At 47.0% G+C, this 18,304-nt stretch overlaps 1 protein-coding gene across 1 annotated transcript in view; it reads right to left on the bottom strand.

The window, feature by feature from the left end:
* Positions 1 to 18,304, bottom strand: part of ABCC10 (ATP binding cassette subfamily C member 10) — a 609,641-nt gene that overhangs the window by 482,940 nt on the left and 108,397 nt on the right. Inside the window, 1 exon segment of the mRNA XM_069608805.1 lies at positions 14,156 to 14,313. Coding sequence (XP_069464906.1) covers positions 14,156 to 14,313 — 158 coding nt within the window.

Here is an 18,304-nt window from a genome sequence, read left to right as displayed (position 1 = left end):
GAAGACACAATCTTTATCCAATCATGTGTGCTCCAGAGTTTGGCAGGGAGCAGTACACAAGCAAAGAAAATAAAAGAAACCCTAAGATTTTGCAAATGTTAGTGCTTAGTCAAAACATTACTACAAGCCCCTCATGCCAATTTAATGGCCTGTCATCTAAGTGCACTACAAGAAGGCAAAACTAAAAAGTGGTCGGAAGGAAGCCACGCCACACGGTATGGCCGTGTATTCGCGAGCGCTGAGTTTTTAAAGCTGTTTTTTAATGTTTCCAGTCTTCTTTCTGCTGCTGGGAGTTCCCAGGAGTCAGGGGTCAGAAGAGCCTCCAGGACGCCTAGTCACAGGCAATGCTCCAGTCCAGGGGCGCAACAAAACCTACATTTTGGAGGAGGGGGGTGCCCCAAGTAGTGATGGGAGGGACCACTTCAAAAAATCAGCGGGGCAAACTTGGAGGCTCCATCCCCACTGTTCTACCCCTCCCCCCCCCAAGGTCTGTTGTGGGGACCAACTATCAAATAGTACATTTTAAAGCGCAATATGCAGAGAGGCGATCAAAGTCTTTCTTGAAAGTAGCAGCTTTAAAGTTTTCCTGCGTTTGTTTCAGTACTTTTTTCTGCACAAACACAGTAAAACTTTAACACCGCCAGTTTCGGGAAAGGCTTCCCTCACCTCTCTGCCTAGCAAAATGCAAGTGCGCACATCCAGGGGTGCACCTAGGCTAAAATTTAGGCGGGGCTAACCCTTCAAATGCTGGGAGAGGCACTAACTTCAGAGACGGTGGGGGAGTGGCAAACGTACTTGTGTAGGGGCATCTAACTTCTTTACGCAAATACTAACCCCACATCGCGATTTCAATTGCCTAAAAATGTATGAATATGAAATTAAGTGTTACCAGAGTGACTTAGTTACTCAAAGTCCACAGTCCCCTTTTCTCCATCCTCTATCGGCGTCCCTCGCCTGAAAAATAACACCCTCCCTTTAAATGTATACGTGCACAGGGCACGGCCCTGGGAGCATGCGCTCCCTTAACCCCGCCCACCGGTGCACCACCTCATTCCCCTTTGGGGCGTTGGCAGTATTAAACTGCTCAACTTCCCTGCTCTTAATTAGGGGGAAGGATGGTGGGACGCATGGAGGAAAGGAGCATATGGACTAGGAGTATGTTAGTCACTCCAGTGAGTATCACTTAATTACTCCTACGTCCCGTGCCCTTTCTTCCTCCATCCTGTATGAGCAACTACAACTGATACAACGCCCTGGAGAGAAGAGCTTGACACTCTAGACAAACAGATTGCGAAGGACAGCCTGGCTAAATGTTGTGTCAGCCCTGGCACTGGTAACCAGGTAGAAATGCTTGCAGAAGGCTAATGGGGTGGCCCATGTCGCCGCTCTGCTAATCACCTTGAAACACTTGTGTATAGGCGCGTTACAAATGCCATATCATATCATATCATACCTGTCACGGTACATGATGCTGGAAGGCAACCGCTGCTGCCTTGGCCCCGATGGCATGAGCGTGCATGCCCCTTGGTGATTCTTTGTGCTGAACCTTGTATTCCTCCTGGATGGCTGCAGTCATCCATCTAGCTATTGAATCTTTGGATGCTTGATGTCCAGGCCTTAACCCGCCAAATGTAACAAATAAGGCGTCCTTCTTGTGAAAGGCCTTAGTTCTGTCAAGATAACATTTCAGTGTTCTTTTGACATCCAAACAGTGAAGAGCCTTCTCAGCGTCTTCCTCAGGGTGTGGAAGGAAAGTGGGGAGCACAATTTCTTCGTTAATGTGGAAGGTGGAAACCACCTTTTGGAGGCACCGGGGGCGAGTGCGGAGCACAACCTTGTCCCAATGAACCATAGTGAAGGACTCATAAGCCATCAGGGCCTGTATCTCACTAACTCTGCGAGCTGAAGTAAGCCCCACTAGTAGCGCTGTCTTGAGCGTGACCAATTTGATGTCCACTGTGGCCATGGGCTCGAATGGTTTGTGGACAAGGGCACCAAGTACAACGTTAAGATCCCAGACCGGGTGCAGGTGTCTGACAGCCTGGTTAACCCCGCCAGATGTCGCTTCACTACTGGGTTAGCAGAAGAGAAAGTAAACTTGTCTGAGTTCCTGTATGCACCAATAGCTGCTAGGTATGTCCGGCAGGTGTCGACCTGGACCCCTGATCTAGCTAGGTACGCAGAGAAAGACCACACCTGGTCCAGTATGCAAGGGACCAGGTCCACTCCTTTTTCCTTGGACCAGAAGCAGAACCAGGTCGATTTGCTTTCGTACTGTTTGAGTAGCCTGACTGCTGGTTCCCTGGATTATTTCCAGTTTGTCCCGAGACAGCCGTAGATGATGAAGAGTTACCTGCTCAGGTACCAGGCTGCTAGGACTAGCCTCTCTGGGCAGGGGTGAAGGACGCCCCTCCCACCCCCTGCTGACTCAGGAGCAGACCCTTCCCTAACTGGAGAGGGACTTCTGGCTGGAATGACAGCTGTTTAAGGTCTGAGAACTATGGCCTGGCCGGCCACTGAGGCGCTATGAGAATGAGACGCAGTCGCTTGGTCTGCCTGATCTTGCAAACAACCTTGTGGATGAGAGGGGTAGGAGGAAATTCATACGCCCACATCCGTCCCAGGGGATCTGAAGCGCTTCCCAGAGGAAGCCCCAGGACGCAAACTGCTGGCAAGTGCGGTTGCTCTCTGTCGCAAAATTGTCTGTTGAAATGGTCTTGAAGGACTCTCTCGTTCAGTTGCCACTCGTAATCGTCCGAGCCCAACTGACTGAGTCTGTTCGCCTCCAGTTTCGATTATCCTGGCAGATGCACCGCAGAGATCCAGATGTTCTGTGCAAATGCACACTCCCAGATGCTGAGGGCCAGCCTGATCAGGAGCGGGTATCTGCTGGATGTGTTGTCCGTTCGAATGCACACTGTACTGCTACTCGAATGCGAGCCAAATGGCCATCATTTCCAGCCAGTTGATGAGAATGTGTTGGTTGGCCTGACTATGTACTGAATGTGTCCCCAGGGTAGCGCACCACCCTTGGAGTGAGGAATCTGTGGTTATCGTATGATCCGCTGGAGGCCGTCTGAATGGTCTGCCCACCATGAGGTTTGCATCCTGCCCCCACCAAGTGAGATCCTGCTGTAGGTGAGTGGGTATAGTGACCAGGGCTCCTTGATGACCAGACACCTGGTCCCAGGATGCCAAGAAATTCAGGTCCAGCCTCCTCATTTGCAGCCTGGTCTAAGGGATGGACAGGAGGCATGCTGCCAGTACTCACAGCAGGTGCTGGTAACACCAGGCCGTAGTTACTGTTCTGCTGAGGAAGTGAGCAACAGAAGGTTTGATTGTTGCCACCCTTCTTCCCGGTGGGGAACAGCTTCTGCTTACAAGTATCCCACTGCAGCCCCAAAGATGAGACTTCTGGAAGTTGATTGAGAACACCAGTTTGTTGAGTGGAGTTAGGAGTCTGTCTGCGGAGTACCTGACCTACTCCAGGGACCCCCTCTCAGACTAACCAGTCATAGAGTTAAGGATATACATAGAGGACCTCCGATCTGAGCAGGGCCGCCACCACGTTCATCAATCTTGTGAATACCATCAGCGCTGATTTCAGGCCGAATGGCAACACCTTGTATTGAAAGTGCAATCCCATGACCTGGAACCTGAGGAAGGAGCGATGAGACTGCACTATGGGGATGTGTAAATATGCGTCTTTCAGATCCAGAGAGCACGTCCAGTCCCCCGACACAGCGTCCCCGCTATAAGAGCTGGCATCACCATTTTGAACTTCTGCATAAGTAGGTACAGATTCAGGAAGGAAAGCTTTAGGACCACTCGCAGGCCCGCCTGTTTTCTTTTTTTTGAAGAGCAAAGATGCAGGAGTAAAAGCCCTGACCCTGCTCAGGAAGAAGAACCTACTTCACCGCTTCGCTCTCCACAAGGGAACTTACATCTGCTAAGAGTGAAGGAGTCCCAATCTGTGGGAGGGGACGGTAGGGGAAGCCAAAAGCCAGAGGAGACTGCCAAAATTACCCACAAGTCTGTAAAGCGTGTGCACCAAGCTTGACTGTACAGGGTCAACCTGCCCCCGACTAGGGTATTGTGGAACTCAAATGAGCCGTCAATGCTTCTTTGGGTCGGCGACAGATGACTGGGAGGGGGACTGAAAAAAGCCCTTGTGCGAAGACTCCTAGTGTTTTTCCCTATGTTGGCTGGGTGACCTATCCGGTTGTCTGGCCCGGTGATCCTGAAAACCGCAGAAGCGCCAAAGGACCGCTCTCTGTCTGAGCGAGAGTGGCCCCACGCAAATGTTTTGGCTGCCGGTTTGGGAAGGATGGCCATGGATTTGGCTGTCTTCGAACTGCTCTTCTTATCTAGTTCCTCGTCAGTGGTGGAATGGAACAAGTCACCGCCCTTGAAAGGCAGGTCTAGGATTCAGTCCTGAACATCAGGATTGAACTTGGTCGCCTTCAGCCATGACATCCTTTGCATGTCAGTCACCACACAGATTGCCCTGCTTGCTGTATCTATGTGTGCCACCAAGGCTTCCATGATGTCCTGTGCCACAAGTTTTGCTTTGGCGAGTCCTGCCTTGAAGGAAGCTTGTTTGTCGGCTGGAATGTCCGGGAGGAAGTCTACAATTTCCCTCCACAGCCGTAGATGAGCAGCCGCCAGTATGGCATCAGTGTTGGCCTGTCTGAGGTGGAGCCCCGCATTCCAGAACACCTTCTTCCCATAGGCCTTGAGCATTTTATCTTCCTTGCCCAGTAGTGCTGAAGTTGAGATGCTCGTGGTAGAGGTCTGAGGTTTGGCATTCATAGACGCCACCACAATGAATGACGACAGTGGCTGGGGATGAACTTACAAGAGCAGAGTGTCACCCTCCACCTGCCTGAATTTCACATCTAGCCTTTTATTTACTGGCGGATCACCAGAGCCTCCAAGTCCTTCTGCAATGGGATGGCAGATCTGGATTCCGCCTTGATGGTGAGTACTTCCGTCAGCACACCAAACTCCAGCAATGCCCTGGTATTCAGCTAGGCCATTGATTCTATCATGAAATTCCCTCGCCGAAGAAGGCGTGTCCTGCTCCTCCTCATCGATGTCTGGCTGGTCACATGCATTAGAAGGGGCCCCTCGGTCTGTAGGCGTTAGGTCTGCCACTGGAGTTGGCCCCGGCGCTAGATCTGGAGGTGTAGGCACTGCGACCTGAACTGTCAGTAGTGGAGGTGCGGGCTGGCCAGGCACCGGCTAAGGTGGCGGTGTGGGTAGCAGCATTTCCTGAATTAAGCATTTAAGAATGTTCGCCATCTGCGGGGACCGCATAAGGGTCAAAAACAATTTGAAGAAACAATCCTTGCAACGGGGCTGGGTGTGATCCTGCACCGGCATAAAGGCCTGTTGCATGCTCCTCTTTGGGTACATCCCCTCATGGTACTGTGCTTGCCTCGTGATGGTCGGTATGAAGTGGTACAAGTGACTGGAGTCATAGAACCCCAATCCGCCCTGGCCAAAGGCTTGCGTCTTTATGGTTCACCTTGTTGGCGTGCTTCTGTCCTGGTCGGGATCGTTTCCCGCCTTTGGTGGTCTTGCCTGGCCGCCATCTTGTTCATGCCTTCCACACGTGGAACCGTGGCTGATGCGGGCCTGGGCTCTGCCCCACCCCGAACCCCAGGCGTGGGCCTGGTAAACAGTTGGCTCTCAGTGTTTGCAGCCACAGTAAAGCACCCATGCCATTTTTGTCTTCTTTTTTCGCCATTTCTCTGTGGAAAGGTCCTTTTTGAGATATATACGCTATGCGCCAAACCAGGTTTGGTCCCTTTGTTCGTTTTGTCTTTGGCGGGATTCATGAGTGAAGCTCGCCTCTGGCTCCAGGGTGTCTGGCGGGGGTAGGAAGCGAGGGAGGTGCCCGAAACTCCCTGTGCTTCGTCTCCTAGGAGACAGGAATGCACTCTTAGGTGATTGGCCGGCTTGCTGGCCGGCAAGGACAGCCAGCCTGCTGGGTGACTGACAGCTAGGCTGGAATGAATGGGAGCAAGCTGCATAAAAGGTGAGGCTTTTTGGCTTGGAGGGCAGATTCGACCACTGGACGAAGGAATCTGAAGAAGAACTTGAAGAAGACACCTGCTGCAACTTCTGGACCGTTGGTTTGACCGGTGAAACCCTGCGGCTGTGCTGAAACTTCAAATTCGTATCGACAGAGAAGCTCCTGCAAGGACAACTTCTCCCTTTGAGTTGGTGGAACCAATCAACTCCAAAGTAAGCCACCTGGACATCCTCTCAACGCTGGTCGAGTATCCACTGCAGTCGCTGCTGGAACCGGATAACCAGGGAGAGGAACACCAGTTTGTGTGCGTTACTTTTAAGTTGGTCAAGAGCTCCAAGAAGATCCTCTGGACTCCCAGGAAGCAGGACTGACCGAGCCTGAGCACCCTCAACAGAGTGTTGGACCCCAGAAGCAAGGAAAGTCCATCTCGACAGCCAGGAACCATGGTGGTGCTATTTGCAGAAGATGCGAGGAGCTGAAACACCGAACAGCCACTTGTTTGAAGATTGCCGGTAGCGAGCAGTGACCATCCCATTGCAGTGCAGGAGTCCCCAGACGTCCTCCCTCTTGTCCCCACGAATGAGGTCCAGGAACAACGAGATCTGCAGAGCTGCACGGGAACAGAAGTTATCTGCTGCACTTTTTCTTCAACCTAAAGTACTGTACAGTCTAAGAGAACTTACCTCTTCTTGTGTAATCACTTGTCCTCGTTGGAGACTTGCTTGGTTGCATTTGTAGAGTTGCTGCCAGCTTATTTACCTTTCAGCTTGTGGCCCTACTTTGATTTTCTTCTATCCTACAAGACTTTTATATAATTGATATAATGGTATTACTTTGCGATAAGATACCAACTGCTGAAAGATTTAGTGATTACCTAGGCATATGATGGCATTAACTGGCAAATTCTTTTCTAATACCTCAACCCAAAACTGTTGGCTTTGTGACTGCTTGTTTTTAAAAGGAGTTCAGTGCATATAAATCAAATGGCTGGAGGCACACTTGATGAAGATTTTTTATTACACCAGAAGCCATTTACAAGTGTAGTTAAGCCATTAACTCTCAGCAGACTGCTTAGAAATAACCTTCGAAGGCTAAAGGTTGATGTTAATGCTTGATAAGTGTTTTGGTAGGGGCAGGTAGTGGGTGGCATTGGTCATAGAAATTCGCATGGCCATGGGCAGTCAGTGGGCTGGTAAATAACAAAATACCCTCAAGCTGCGGCGCCTTCCTCACAAGTCATCAGCCTCCTAATTGTACTCCAGTTCAATAATTTCAGTTTACAGCCAAAATTAAAAATAGAATGAAGTCAAACTAAGGTAAAAGTGAACCTCTATGGTCAGTTACTCCTCTGGTCCTTGGCTGCTCGAGTGAACTCTCTTCTGTCCTTGGTTCCCCTGAGAGTTAGACCTTTGGTCCATCTCTCCTTTGGTCTTTGGCTCTCTGGTGAGTCGGTGGCAAAAAAAGAAGCAAAACGCTTCCGTTTTCTGTCAATCACACAAACTAGTACCTTAGCTACCTGAAACGCACATAACCACTACTTCACACAGCTGACAAAATATCTAAAACGTTCACAGTACAGAGCCCTTTCTTTTAAGATCCGCACACATCCATGTTGTAGCAAAGCAATCTTAGCCTGATCCCTCTGCTACTGCATTAGCCCCTTGTCCCATTTCGCGCCTAGAAAAGTGCAAAAATGGTAGATGGTGTGCAATGAAAGACTCAATATCATAGCATAAAAGGACATGGCAGATTGTGGGGCAGTACTCTGGACCTCCCAAGCAACTTCAGTGGCTGGGAGCAACAGGGGAGAACATGTAATGTTGGTTCAACCACAGTTAGCCCGCTATACTAGAATCATTAGTGCACTGACTGGCTGGTGAGACTATGTCTGCCTGTCAAATCAAGCGTCACAAGACTGGGGGAGGGTCATTGCAGCAATAATGCAATTTTATGTGACAGTATTGGAGCCACTAACAGAGGAGCAGCAGGGTACACCAATTTACCCCTACACTTATTAAAACTATCCTATTGTAAGGGTGTCAACATAATCACTTATAACCACTCCAATTTTTGCAGTTGAAGTCAGCGTGAGATTACATAATTTGGACTGGATCACACACTTACGCTAAACAGCAAATCAGGTATTTTAACACACTCTACAATTTAGGCACGGACACCTTCTTCCAAACTTTACTTGGAACACCTATTTCAGTTTTGGGTGTCAAGGCCTAAAATAATACTGCCCCATAGATTTTACTTGCAAAATACACAAATTGCATAGTAAAGCAGCATGACCACATGTAGATCCTTATAGCACCATGTTGAGCCAAAATAATATCCGTGTACCTATAAGGAAAACTATCAGATGCAAAAGGCGAAATATCTATCTACCCACTTTATTTTCAACGCTCTAAAACGCACAATAAAAATAAAACTCAGTTTTGGAGATGCGTCACAAACCTCCAGCGTATTATGATGTATGGTTTTAAGAACATTTAACTAAGGACATCAAAGCAAACTTTAATTTTTAGCATATCAAGCTATTAGACATTATAGGTATCAACACATATTTCAAAGGGTGCCTTATTGTGTTGCTCGCTTTAACTGTGACAGATTTGCAAGGTGACTGGTGGTGGCCTTTCAGTTGGAATTTCACCATCATGCATAAGAAAGGCTATGCTGCTGATGACAAGGTTCATTACGGCACTGGCTGCAGAGACTGGGGAGCAACCTGTGTGTCTCGGGGCTTTGACTCTGGGAACGTGCAGTGCTTGATCATCCAAGCTGAGCAGATTTTCCTCGAGGAAAGACAATGCATCCAGGACCATGTTCCTGATCCTTTGAACTGAACATTTTGGGGGCGGGGAAGGCTGTAGCCCAATTATTCAATGACATCACGTTGCGCGCCTGCTCCAGTCCTCTTGTCTGCTTTGGTCATGCAGAGAGCTTGAATGTAGTCTGGCATGAGACATTAACGCTTAAAAAAGGCTTTAAATTAATTAACATGTGCACAATACCATCAAGGAAATCGCTCTTTATCAAAGGGATCTTTCAACCAAGGTGCCAGTTTCTATTCATCTAGGAGAGAGGGCTATTGCCAAGTCAGGAGATTATTGTTGTGATGTAATCTGTGTGATGTAACCTGTACATTTCATGATGATACTGAGACTGTTCTCGAGCTCCTAGGAGTTCGAGAACAGCGTCAGTAGTGTATTCCATTCTTTAGGGAGAGTGCCCCCACCTCAGTGATAGTGAAAAAACCTGATGAATTGATAAGGATGTGCGTTGCTTTACGAGATTTAAATGCAGGCATATGGATTGACAGGCATCCATTACCCAACATCGGGGAAATGTTAACAACTATGAAGTCGGCAAAATATTGGATTTAACTCTGGATTTATTGTCGGCCTATCATCAAGTAGTCCTGGATGAAGGATCAAAACATTTGACATCATTTGTTACGCCGTTAGGAGATTTTAGATACAGGAGAATGCTGTTTGGTTTGGCATCAGCCGCAGCAGTGTTCCAAAGATTGATGGAAAAGTTTTTTGGAGGTTTAGAGGGGGTGTATTATTTTCTGGACGACTTTGATTGCAGCGCTGACTAAGGAGGAACACAGAGCCAAACTTTTAGGGGTGTTACCAGTCATACAGGAAAGAGGCCTCACCCTAAAGTTCAGCAAGTGCAGAATCAAGATGAGAGAAATAATATATTTAGGCCACGACATAAGTTCAGAGGGGATCAAACCAAAGAGAAGCTTGGTGGATACCATATCGAATATGCCTGCCCCGTCAAATAAGGATCAGTTACGTAGCTTTCTGGGTCTAATTGAATATTATTCCAAGATCATATCACATTTCACAGACAAAACGATGCACATGAGAGAACTTATGAAGAAATCCAAGAAGAACTTGAAGATGTTAAGAAAAGCATTAACAGTGCCCCGAAATTGAAATTATTCAATTTCACAGCTTGCAGCATATTTTCAGTTGATTCCAGCAACGTTGGTTTAGGTGGAGTACTAGAAGAAATTCAGGATGGCAAAAGCAATTGCCTTGCTTCAGGAGTTCTGAAGGGTGCCGAACGAAACTATTCTGCAATAGAAAATGAGGCACTGGGGTTAAGTGGATTCTTGAGCATTTCAGAGGATTAATTTGGGGTCTCCCAATAGAGCAAAGGACGGATCACAAACCTTTGATTCATGTATTGAATTCCAAGATTTCAGGGCTCGAGGAAGACTGGGTACAAAGTCTTGTGTGGGTGGCAGTTCGCGCAGACTTAATTGTGTACAGAAATTTGCATGGGGTTTTGAAGAAAGGAAAATACACACAACTTTCCTTAACCACCTTTTTCAGAGATCAGTAGCAGGCAGCTCTCAAGATGGAGGATTGGGCTGTAACCGAGGGCAAGATGGTGCTTTCTCTCGGTAACGTTCTGCTTTGGAATGTCCTGGGAGGAAGTCAGGTTTTGTTCCAGCTCCATTGAGGCCTACAGCTAAGAACAGTTTTGGATCTGAGGTTGAAGATTTTGGAACAGCAGCAACATTGTAATTTACTGGTGGAAGCGCAGTGATTTGAATGTTGTCCACTTTGACTCTGAACTTAAAAATACCCCTGAGACAGCATTTTAAGCTGCGCTGACTTTAATTTCGTAAATTGAAATCTGTGTACATTATGAGTCTAGGAAGATGTGGTGAAAGATGTTTCATGGAGCAAGACAAGTGAAGTATATCTTCTGGCAAAAGTTTATAAAGAAATTACACTTCTATTCAGCACTGCGCACTGGAGAGGAAGGTGACGCTTTGAGGTTACTGACTCTCTCATAAATATCAAAGCCGGTAACTTTACAGTTTCTCTGGAATTAAAATGACATTCAGTAATAGGCGTCTGCAAATCTGAATTGTAAATAAAACAACTGCAAGTTTCGGCTTCCCTCTACACAAGCCGGCAAATTAATAAATAAGGGATATGAACTCCCAACAATGTTATGAGAACGCGTGCATTCCCTCTGAGTGCTTAGAAAGTCGCGTCTTGCGCAGTTAACTTCCGGGAAGGGAGGCAAACTCTAAAAATTAGGTTCTTCCTCTTTACTGTTTACGGTAGCCAAACGGGATCTCGCAGAGTAATAACTCCTTGTTATTTCTAAGTAAAAGTAGTTTTTAAGCATTTTGTTTTTAGTTGGATTCTGGCAGCCATTTAAATTGGCTTTATGGGAGTTGTAGTTCCCATTCTGTCTTCTGTAGTTTAGAAGAATAAAAAAAAACATTTAAAGCAAAGGAATACAACAATAAGAGCAAGACAAAGTCAAACTTTTAGAAAACTCTGAACGTTTTTAAAATGACTGCATAGCAAGTTTGTATGCCAAAGTAAAGAGTCAGAGAGAGACAAAGTGTGTAAAGACATCTGTTGAACTGACAACTTGCTTTGGAAATATTCTATTTGAAATAGAAGAAAAATTAAGAAAAGAAATGTATGTAATCCAAGCACATTTTGTAAACTAATTATACGAACACTATCCTCTAAGCCTTAGCAGAGGTTTCACAGCTAACAGGAAGGAAGGAAGGAAGGAAGGAAGGGAGGTTTGGAGTTGGTGTTGGGCTTTAGGTATGCAATAACATTTGACTTGTTGTGCAGGGAGCCAAGCCGTGAAGCAAGAAGAGAACCTGTGCCTTTTGTTATTTTATCCCAATTCCCCTTTCCCCCCCAGGCTGACACAAGTATTGCTGAAATTGTTTATATCAGTAGGACACAGAGCAGTCAGTGAGGGACTGTGGGGTTCAGCAGCTTCCAGGGAAGAACTAAAAGAAGATTATCGAACACAAGAGCCCACATTTGGTATCACCCAGGATTCGGAGATAGATTTTAGATGTGATGCAATTCAATGTTAAAAGTTGTGTATACGCCTGGCAAGTCTAATGAAGTAGCGGATTGTTTCTCAAGACTGCCTTGGGATGAAGGTGGACAAGAAGATGTAAGGGATGATGAAATGGACACAGGGTGCATTATTGCGCATATTGAGTCTAGTATTTAAAAATAAGAATGGAGCAGAGTATCTGCAGAAGATGTGGAGCAAGGTTTATTTCGCCAAGCGGTACAGGGAGGATGGAAGAAGATCGACCAGTGAAAGATTATGTACAGATAAAGGACGAGATTTCAGAAGATGCCACATGGGTGTTTCAAGGTGGCCGCATTATTCCACCTGTGTCTTTGAGGAAGAAATGTATTGATTTAGCACACGAAGGCCATTTAGGTAGAAATCCCACTAAGAGGAGAGTGAGGGAATACTATTGGTGGCCGGGAATGTGGAGAGAAATGGAGGAGTTGGTGAAAAACTGTTCGACATGTGTGGTAAGTGACAAGAGTAAGAGAATGAATGTCACACCACTACAGCCAGTTCAGATTCCACATGTGGTATGGAAAAAATTGGCCATTGATGTCACAGGGCCTTTTGAAACACTGAAGGCTCAGAAGATATACATAGTGGTATTATTGGATTATATATCTAAATGGGGTATTATGGAAGGCACAGTCACCACAAAGAGGAGTGTGAGGTTTTTGGAGGATGTGTTCAGAGAAGGAGATCTGCAAGAGATTATATCTGACAATGGAGTTCAGTTCATGGTAGAAGAGATGCAAGCTTTTCTGAAAGACAGATATTGAACATAAGGTCACCTCACTATACCATCCAATGACAAACGGATTGGTGGAGAGAATGAATGGCTTTATAAAAAGTATTATACAATTGGCCATAGCAAATTCGTGACTTTGGAAGGACACATTAAAGGAGGTGTTATATGCATACAGAATGACTCTCCACATTTGGCTGCAGAGGAAGAGCCTTTCACCATGATGAGAGGCAGAACAGCATCAAATAGACTGAGACCAGCGTGGTTAACATCAAAGAGCCACAAGAGAATAGATATGGAGGATGTTGTGAGGAAAGTGAGAGACAGAGGAAGTATAAAAGAATACTATGATATCAACAAATATGTGAAGAAAAGTAACATTAAGGAAGGGGACTGGATTTGTGTGAGAGAACCCAAGAGATTGTTGAAAAGATTACCTAGATTTAGAGAACCGCAGAGAGTGGTGAGAGCGACAGAGAAATCAGTGGTATTAGAAGATGGCAAGAGATAGTCATGTGATGATGTAGTATTGTCAGAGAAGGGTGAGGAAAAGATTGTACCGCCGCCACTTGTGGTTGAGGGTCAAGATCAAGTGAGAAAGGGAAATCAAAGACTGAACGCACATATGGATATAGATAACACTGGGGATGTTACCTGTGGAAAAGGAATGTCATCCAGGAATAGAAGAATCTTGCAGAATTTCAAGAAGGCTTATGTGTATTATTAAACATTCCATTATGCCAGCCACCTTGGATTATTCTGTAACATGGGCCAGAAGCAGATCATTTGAAGACCGTGCTCATTTCAGTGTATCCTTTATTTTAAATATACAATTAGGTTTTCTCTCACCCTTCCCCTCCTCTCCCTCCTCTTCTTCTTCTTCCTTTCTTCTCCTATAGTTCAAGATGCCGGTTGGCACCTACATTGTTTTCTTGTTCCTTTTTCTTTCTTCTGCTATGGTTCAAGATGCCAGTTGGCACCTACATTGGTTTCTTTTTTAATTATGGTGGGTGGAGATGTTGTGATGTAATCTGTGCAATGTAACCTGTACATTCCATGATGATACTGAGGCTGTTCTCGAGCTCCTGGGAGTTCGAGAACAGCGTCGGTAGTGTATTGCTGACTTTATGGAGTGTGCAACCACCTGGGGGCGCTCTACAATAAATCTGAGGTTTATCTCTTACAGCCTTGTTACATTATTCTCAAACTGAAACATAATTATACAAGTCAGCGCCTCTGAGAGGCCAGCAGCACTGGTGATGTGTCAGTATCTATAACATACTCAGCCGGTCATGATGGTCGTTCAGAGACACCAGCCTGTCAAGAAATCTCCGGACGTCATATTAGTCAAGCTAGCCTCACTAAGAGTATTTAGGGTGTATTCCCATTTCTTTATGGTGGTCTCTCCTTGCCATTGCATCCTGCGCCGCCGTTCACCCCTTGCCCAGATGGCGTGCCCCCCCCTCAGCACACCCTCAGCTTCCACTCACCTTTTTCACTGCTAGGTGCTGGATGGCCGCCTCCAAGGCCCCTTTGCGTCCTTGCTCCTCGGTGTGCAGATGTGCATTACCAGCAGCCAGGTCTGGAGGCACCCACGAAAATGTGGCATTGTGAAGTTCGAGGGTAGACTCAGAATCTGTGGGAGCGGCTGAGAAAAGAAAAAGACACAAGAACTACAATGGGCACCTCTAAAATACTAGAACAATGAGAGAAAGATTGTGCAGCCGTAAAATACCATAACAGTAAAAGGCACATCTGACACTCTCAAAATAGTGCAAAATGACAATGGACATGCCAACATTCTATAAAAGAGAGGTTAAATGGACACTGTCAAATTACTAAAAAATGGTCAGTGCAATGTACACATGCACCACATTAGAGCTTCAGTGGATACCATCAACATAAGACGACAAATCAGCACCCTCAGAATACTTTAACATGATGCACAATGCACTCTACCCAAATCCTATAGTAAAATAATGCATTATGAGAAACACTGCATGGCCCTTGTTCCCAGTACACACCATGTGGGATTCTATCCCTCACTCCCTGAACCACACTGTGCGAGTTCCACTTCACCATCCCTGCAGACACTTACTCTCTGCAGACCCCCTGTGTGGGCCCCACTCCACAATCTCTGCAGCCACCCTGTGTAAGCCCCACTCCACAATCTCTGCAAACACCATGTGGGATTCCATCCTTCACTCTCTGCAGAGACCCTGTGTCTGTAGCCACCATTTGCGAGTCCCACTCTGCCATCTCTGCAGACACTATGTGGGATTCTCCCCCTACTCAGGCCAGACACCCCAGTCCAGGAGGTATGGGTCCCTTCCCCTAGATTTCACACACCTAAGAGGTTGTCATTCCTCTTCTTGATTCTCACAGTTTATTCTCAATTGGGTGCAGGTCCCAGACACACAATCACATTGCCTGGTATACTCTCCTGCTAGAGCTTTCACAATGTTCACTTTATGGTTTGGTGTGGGTCCCAGACTCGCAACAGGTTGCCTGGTATACTCTCCTGCCAAGACCTCCTCCACATGTAACAGTCCGACTCATTCAGCCACTGAGTCGTCGACGCCCCCTTTCATTCATTTCATTCCTTAATGCACTTGACGTCCCGGATCACTTGCTCAGGTTCACCCTATGAATATCACTGTCTCTCCTCAGCATGCGGTACACATTGCAAAGCGCCCTGGCAAAGAGGCCAAGGAATAGCGGGTACCGGAGAACGGACAGGATGCCAACAGAAGGAGGAGGTGCCCCACTGGTGAAACCAATGAGCAAGGAGAACGCAGAATCCTCCACTACAGACCAGTGAGCTCAGAATTCCCATCTCTGAGCTCACTGGTCTCTAGTGGTGACTTCTGCGTTCTCTGCGCTCTTTGGTTTCACCAGCGGGGCACCTCCTCCTTCGGTTGGCGTCCTGTCCACACTCCGGTACCCGCTATGCCTTGGCCTCTTCTCCACAGCATCTCCTGATGCAGGCCGCCGTGCAGCGTACCTTCGACCACTGAGCTTCTCGTGACGGCGCCAGTTGGAGGTCTCCTGCTCCCCGCTACAGCTGGCTTCTTCCTCATTTCCCAACCCTTGTCTGGTGTAGTGGTTCTCCGACTTCCTCACGGTGCCAGGGTTTTAAATGTCCCGGCACCTATTAGATCATCCAACCACTTGAGCGCATCCCTAGTTCTGCAGATTCAGCGCTCAGTATGGCTCTTGTAATCTTCCTCGTCCCAGTCCTTTTGCAAATAGTATTTGAAAGAGCCCTACTTTCAAAGCAAAGTGGATGGACTGTATCTTTATCACAATAGGCCATACAGGATTGGTAATTCAAGGGGTTGGTTTCATACCCTGAGTGGGAAGGGGGATACCATGTTCCTGCCAGTGATACTCCTTCCTTCCCATGAATGTTGTGTCTCCCACATATGGTCCTCCCTCAGGCAGCCACCCACAGGTTCTGGGTCAGGTAGCGGCTGACCTTCTCTGGGCATATAGGAGGAGAGTTTCGCCAGAGAAGGAGTGATAACATCGCTATAATCACCACAGATTCCATCCCTCACTCTCGGCAGACACCCTGTGCAAGTCCCACTCCACCATCTCTGCCGACGCCAAGTGGGATTCCATCCCTCACTCTCTGGAGTCACCCCTGTGTGAGTCCCATGTCACCATCACTGCAGACACCATGTAGGATTCTGTCACACTTTGCTGCAGGGTGCGCCCATCGCTACACAGGCAGTGTGGCCCTTCAAGTTTTCCCCTGCGTTCCCGTCGGTTGCCATGGTGGCTCTGCCAGTTTCGGGTGTGTCTAGCCGGACTGCGTCCACAACGTCTACATTTGCGTTGTCCTGGAAACAGGAAACACTGCGATAAGTCATCGCGTATCACCATGCTCCTTAAAAGTGGATGGATGCCAATTCTGGGTGCTACTAATTGAAGTTAGTACTCTTGCGGCTACCCTGTGACTCCCAGTTTCCGGTTTGACTTCCTTGTTTTCCTGATCTTGGCATTCATTCTCGACCTTCAGATTCCTACTCCACGGTACTATAACTTCCGCCCTAAAATCTCTGACCCATTTCTGCTTCAACGGACTGCCTTCTGGATTCCCCTTTGTCTTGTTTATTGCTTGCTTGTTGTCTGACCTATGCTTCGATTTTACGGATTGCTATTGGTTTAACCCTAATCTGCATTCGTCTTGGAACCTAGTCACTGCACGTTATTGCATTGTGGGATCAAACAGTGTTGAATTGGTTAGTTAGATCAACTGGATATTACGCTTTGCTCTGGACTTCCATGTACACTATGCAGTTATCACACAAAGCGTATATCCATTAGTCATGAGTGCATCCTCGTTCTGCCTGGGGGCAGGTCCACACTAACTTAAACTAACTACCCTTCCTTTTGCTTCTAGGCCTTACCAATCCCACTTCCTTGGTCTCATCATAGTGCAACCCAAGGTAGGTCCTTTTTCCAATTCACCCAATAGGATTTCTGATCTTTCATTCAGTCCTTCACGTCTGCCTTCATTCTCCAGACATAGATGCCAGGTGATTCCACCAGACTTATTCCACTCCTTTTCCTGAGCAACAAGCAGGCATATACCGGTTAGTCCTTCTAGTATCACATTCTTTATATCCCCGTTCAGAACATACTCTAACAACATCTGGTCTTTCTTTCCACAGTGTGGTGTATACCTGGTGGTATCTGCTCTTTTGTATGAACATCAGTTTTGTCCGTCAGATTGTAACGGACAGAACAGCGTTTCATAAGAAAGGTCACCATCTATAGAGGGGACCCTCAGATTGAGGGTTCTCAGAGTTGGCAGGCTGAAACACCTGTCAAGCCATATCAGACCTACCCGTAGCCTCGTATCTTCTCACCTTCTGTTCTGTAAGTACATGACGGAATTAGAAGCAATGGACACTGCTGACACGCTAACCTCTCTGCTACAAATGGTAGCGCACCTGCAGAACGATATGAATACAGCACATTCTGATATCCGTCTGGGCATGGATTTATGTGACACAGTGTCCCTTCCTGTTCAGGGTGCAGAGTATGTGGGGGGATCTGCACCTGCATACCCGGCACCCGTAGAAAACCCGGTCTCAGTTCTGTTGCCTGCTCAGTTACCATTGGCTCCTCCAGAGAGAATCCTGGGGGAACCCAGGTAGTTTATTAATCAATGCAGGATGCACTTTCTGTGTCGTCCCACGTTCTTCCTAGATTATACCACCAAGGCTGCTTTTGTTCTTTCCAATTTTGGAGGTACGGCGGCTGCCTGCGCCAATCCCTTACTGGAATCCAACTATCATCTCTTGTATGACTGTGATGCCTTAACCACCATCATGAGTAGAGCCTTTGATATCAGGTACAAGACACAGGCTATGAATCTCGAGTTTCTTGGTGTAAAACAGGGCAATTCATCCTCGTTCGCTTACTTGACTCGGTTTGACAAGTTGGCTGCTGAGACGGGATGGCCGGAAGTGAAGAAAGCTGCCGTCTTCTACAAAGGACTGTCAGGATTTGAAAGACGTTGTTGCCACCGTCCCGGTGGTCCCTGCGGGACTTCCAGAATTACTCTATCTTGTTTTACAGATCGATGCTAGAAAGGCTGAGAGAAGGGGAGAAAAGAGGACGCTCTT

Source organism: Ambystoma mexicanum, chromosome 4q (genome assembly GCF_040938575.1).
Source record: "Ambystoma mexicanum isolate Mex_15411 chromosome 4q, UKY_AmexF1_1, whole genome shotgun sequence".
Taxonomy (NCBI): Eukaryota; Metazoa; Chordata; class Amphibia; order Caudata; family Ambystomatidae; genus Ambystoma; species Ambystoma mexicanum.
Note: the sequence above shows the minus strand (reverse complement) of the source record. Positions and strands in the feature narration are given on the sequence as shown.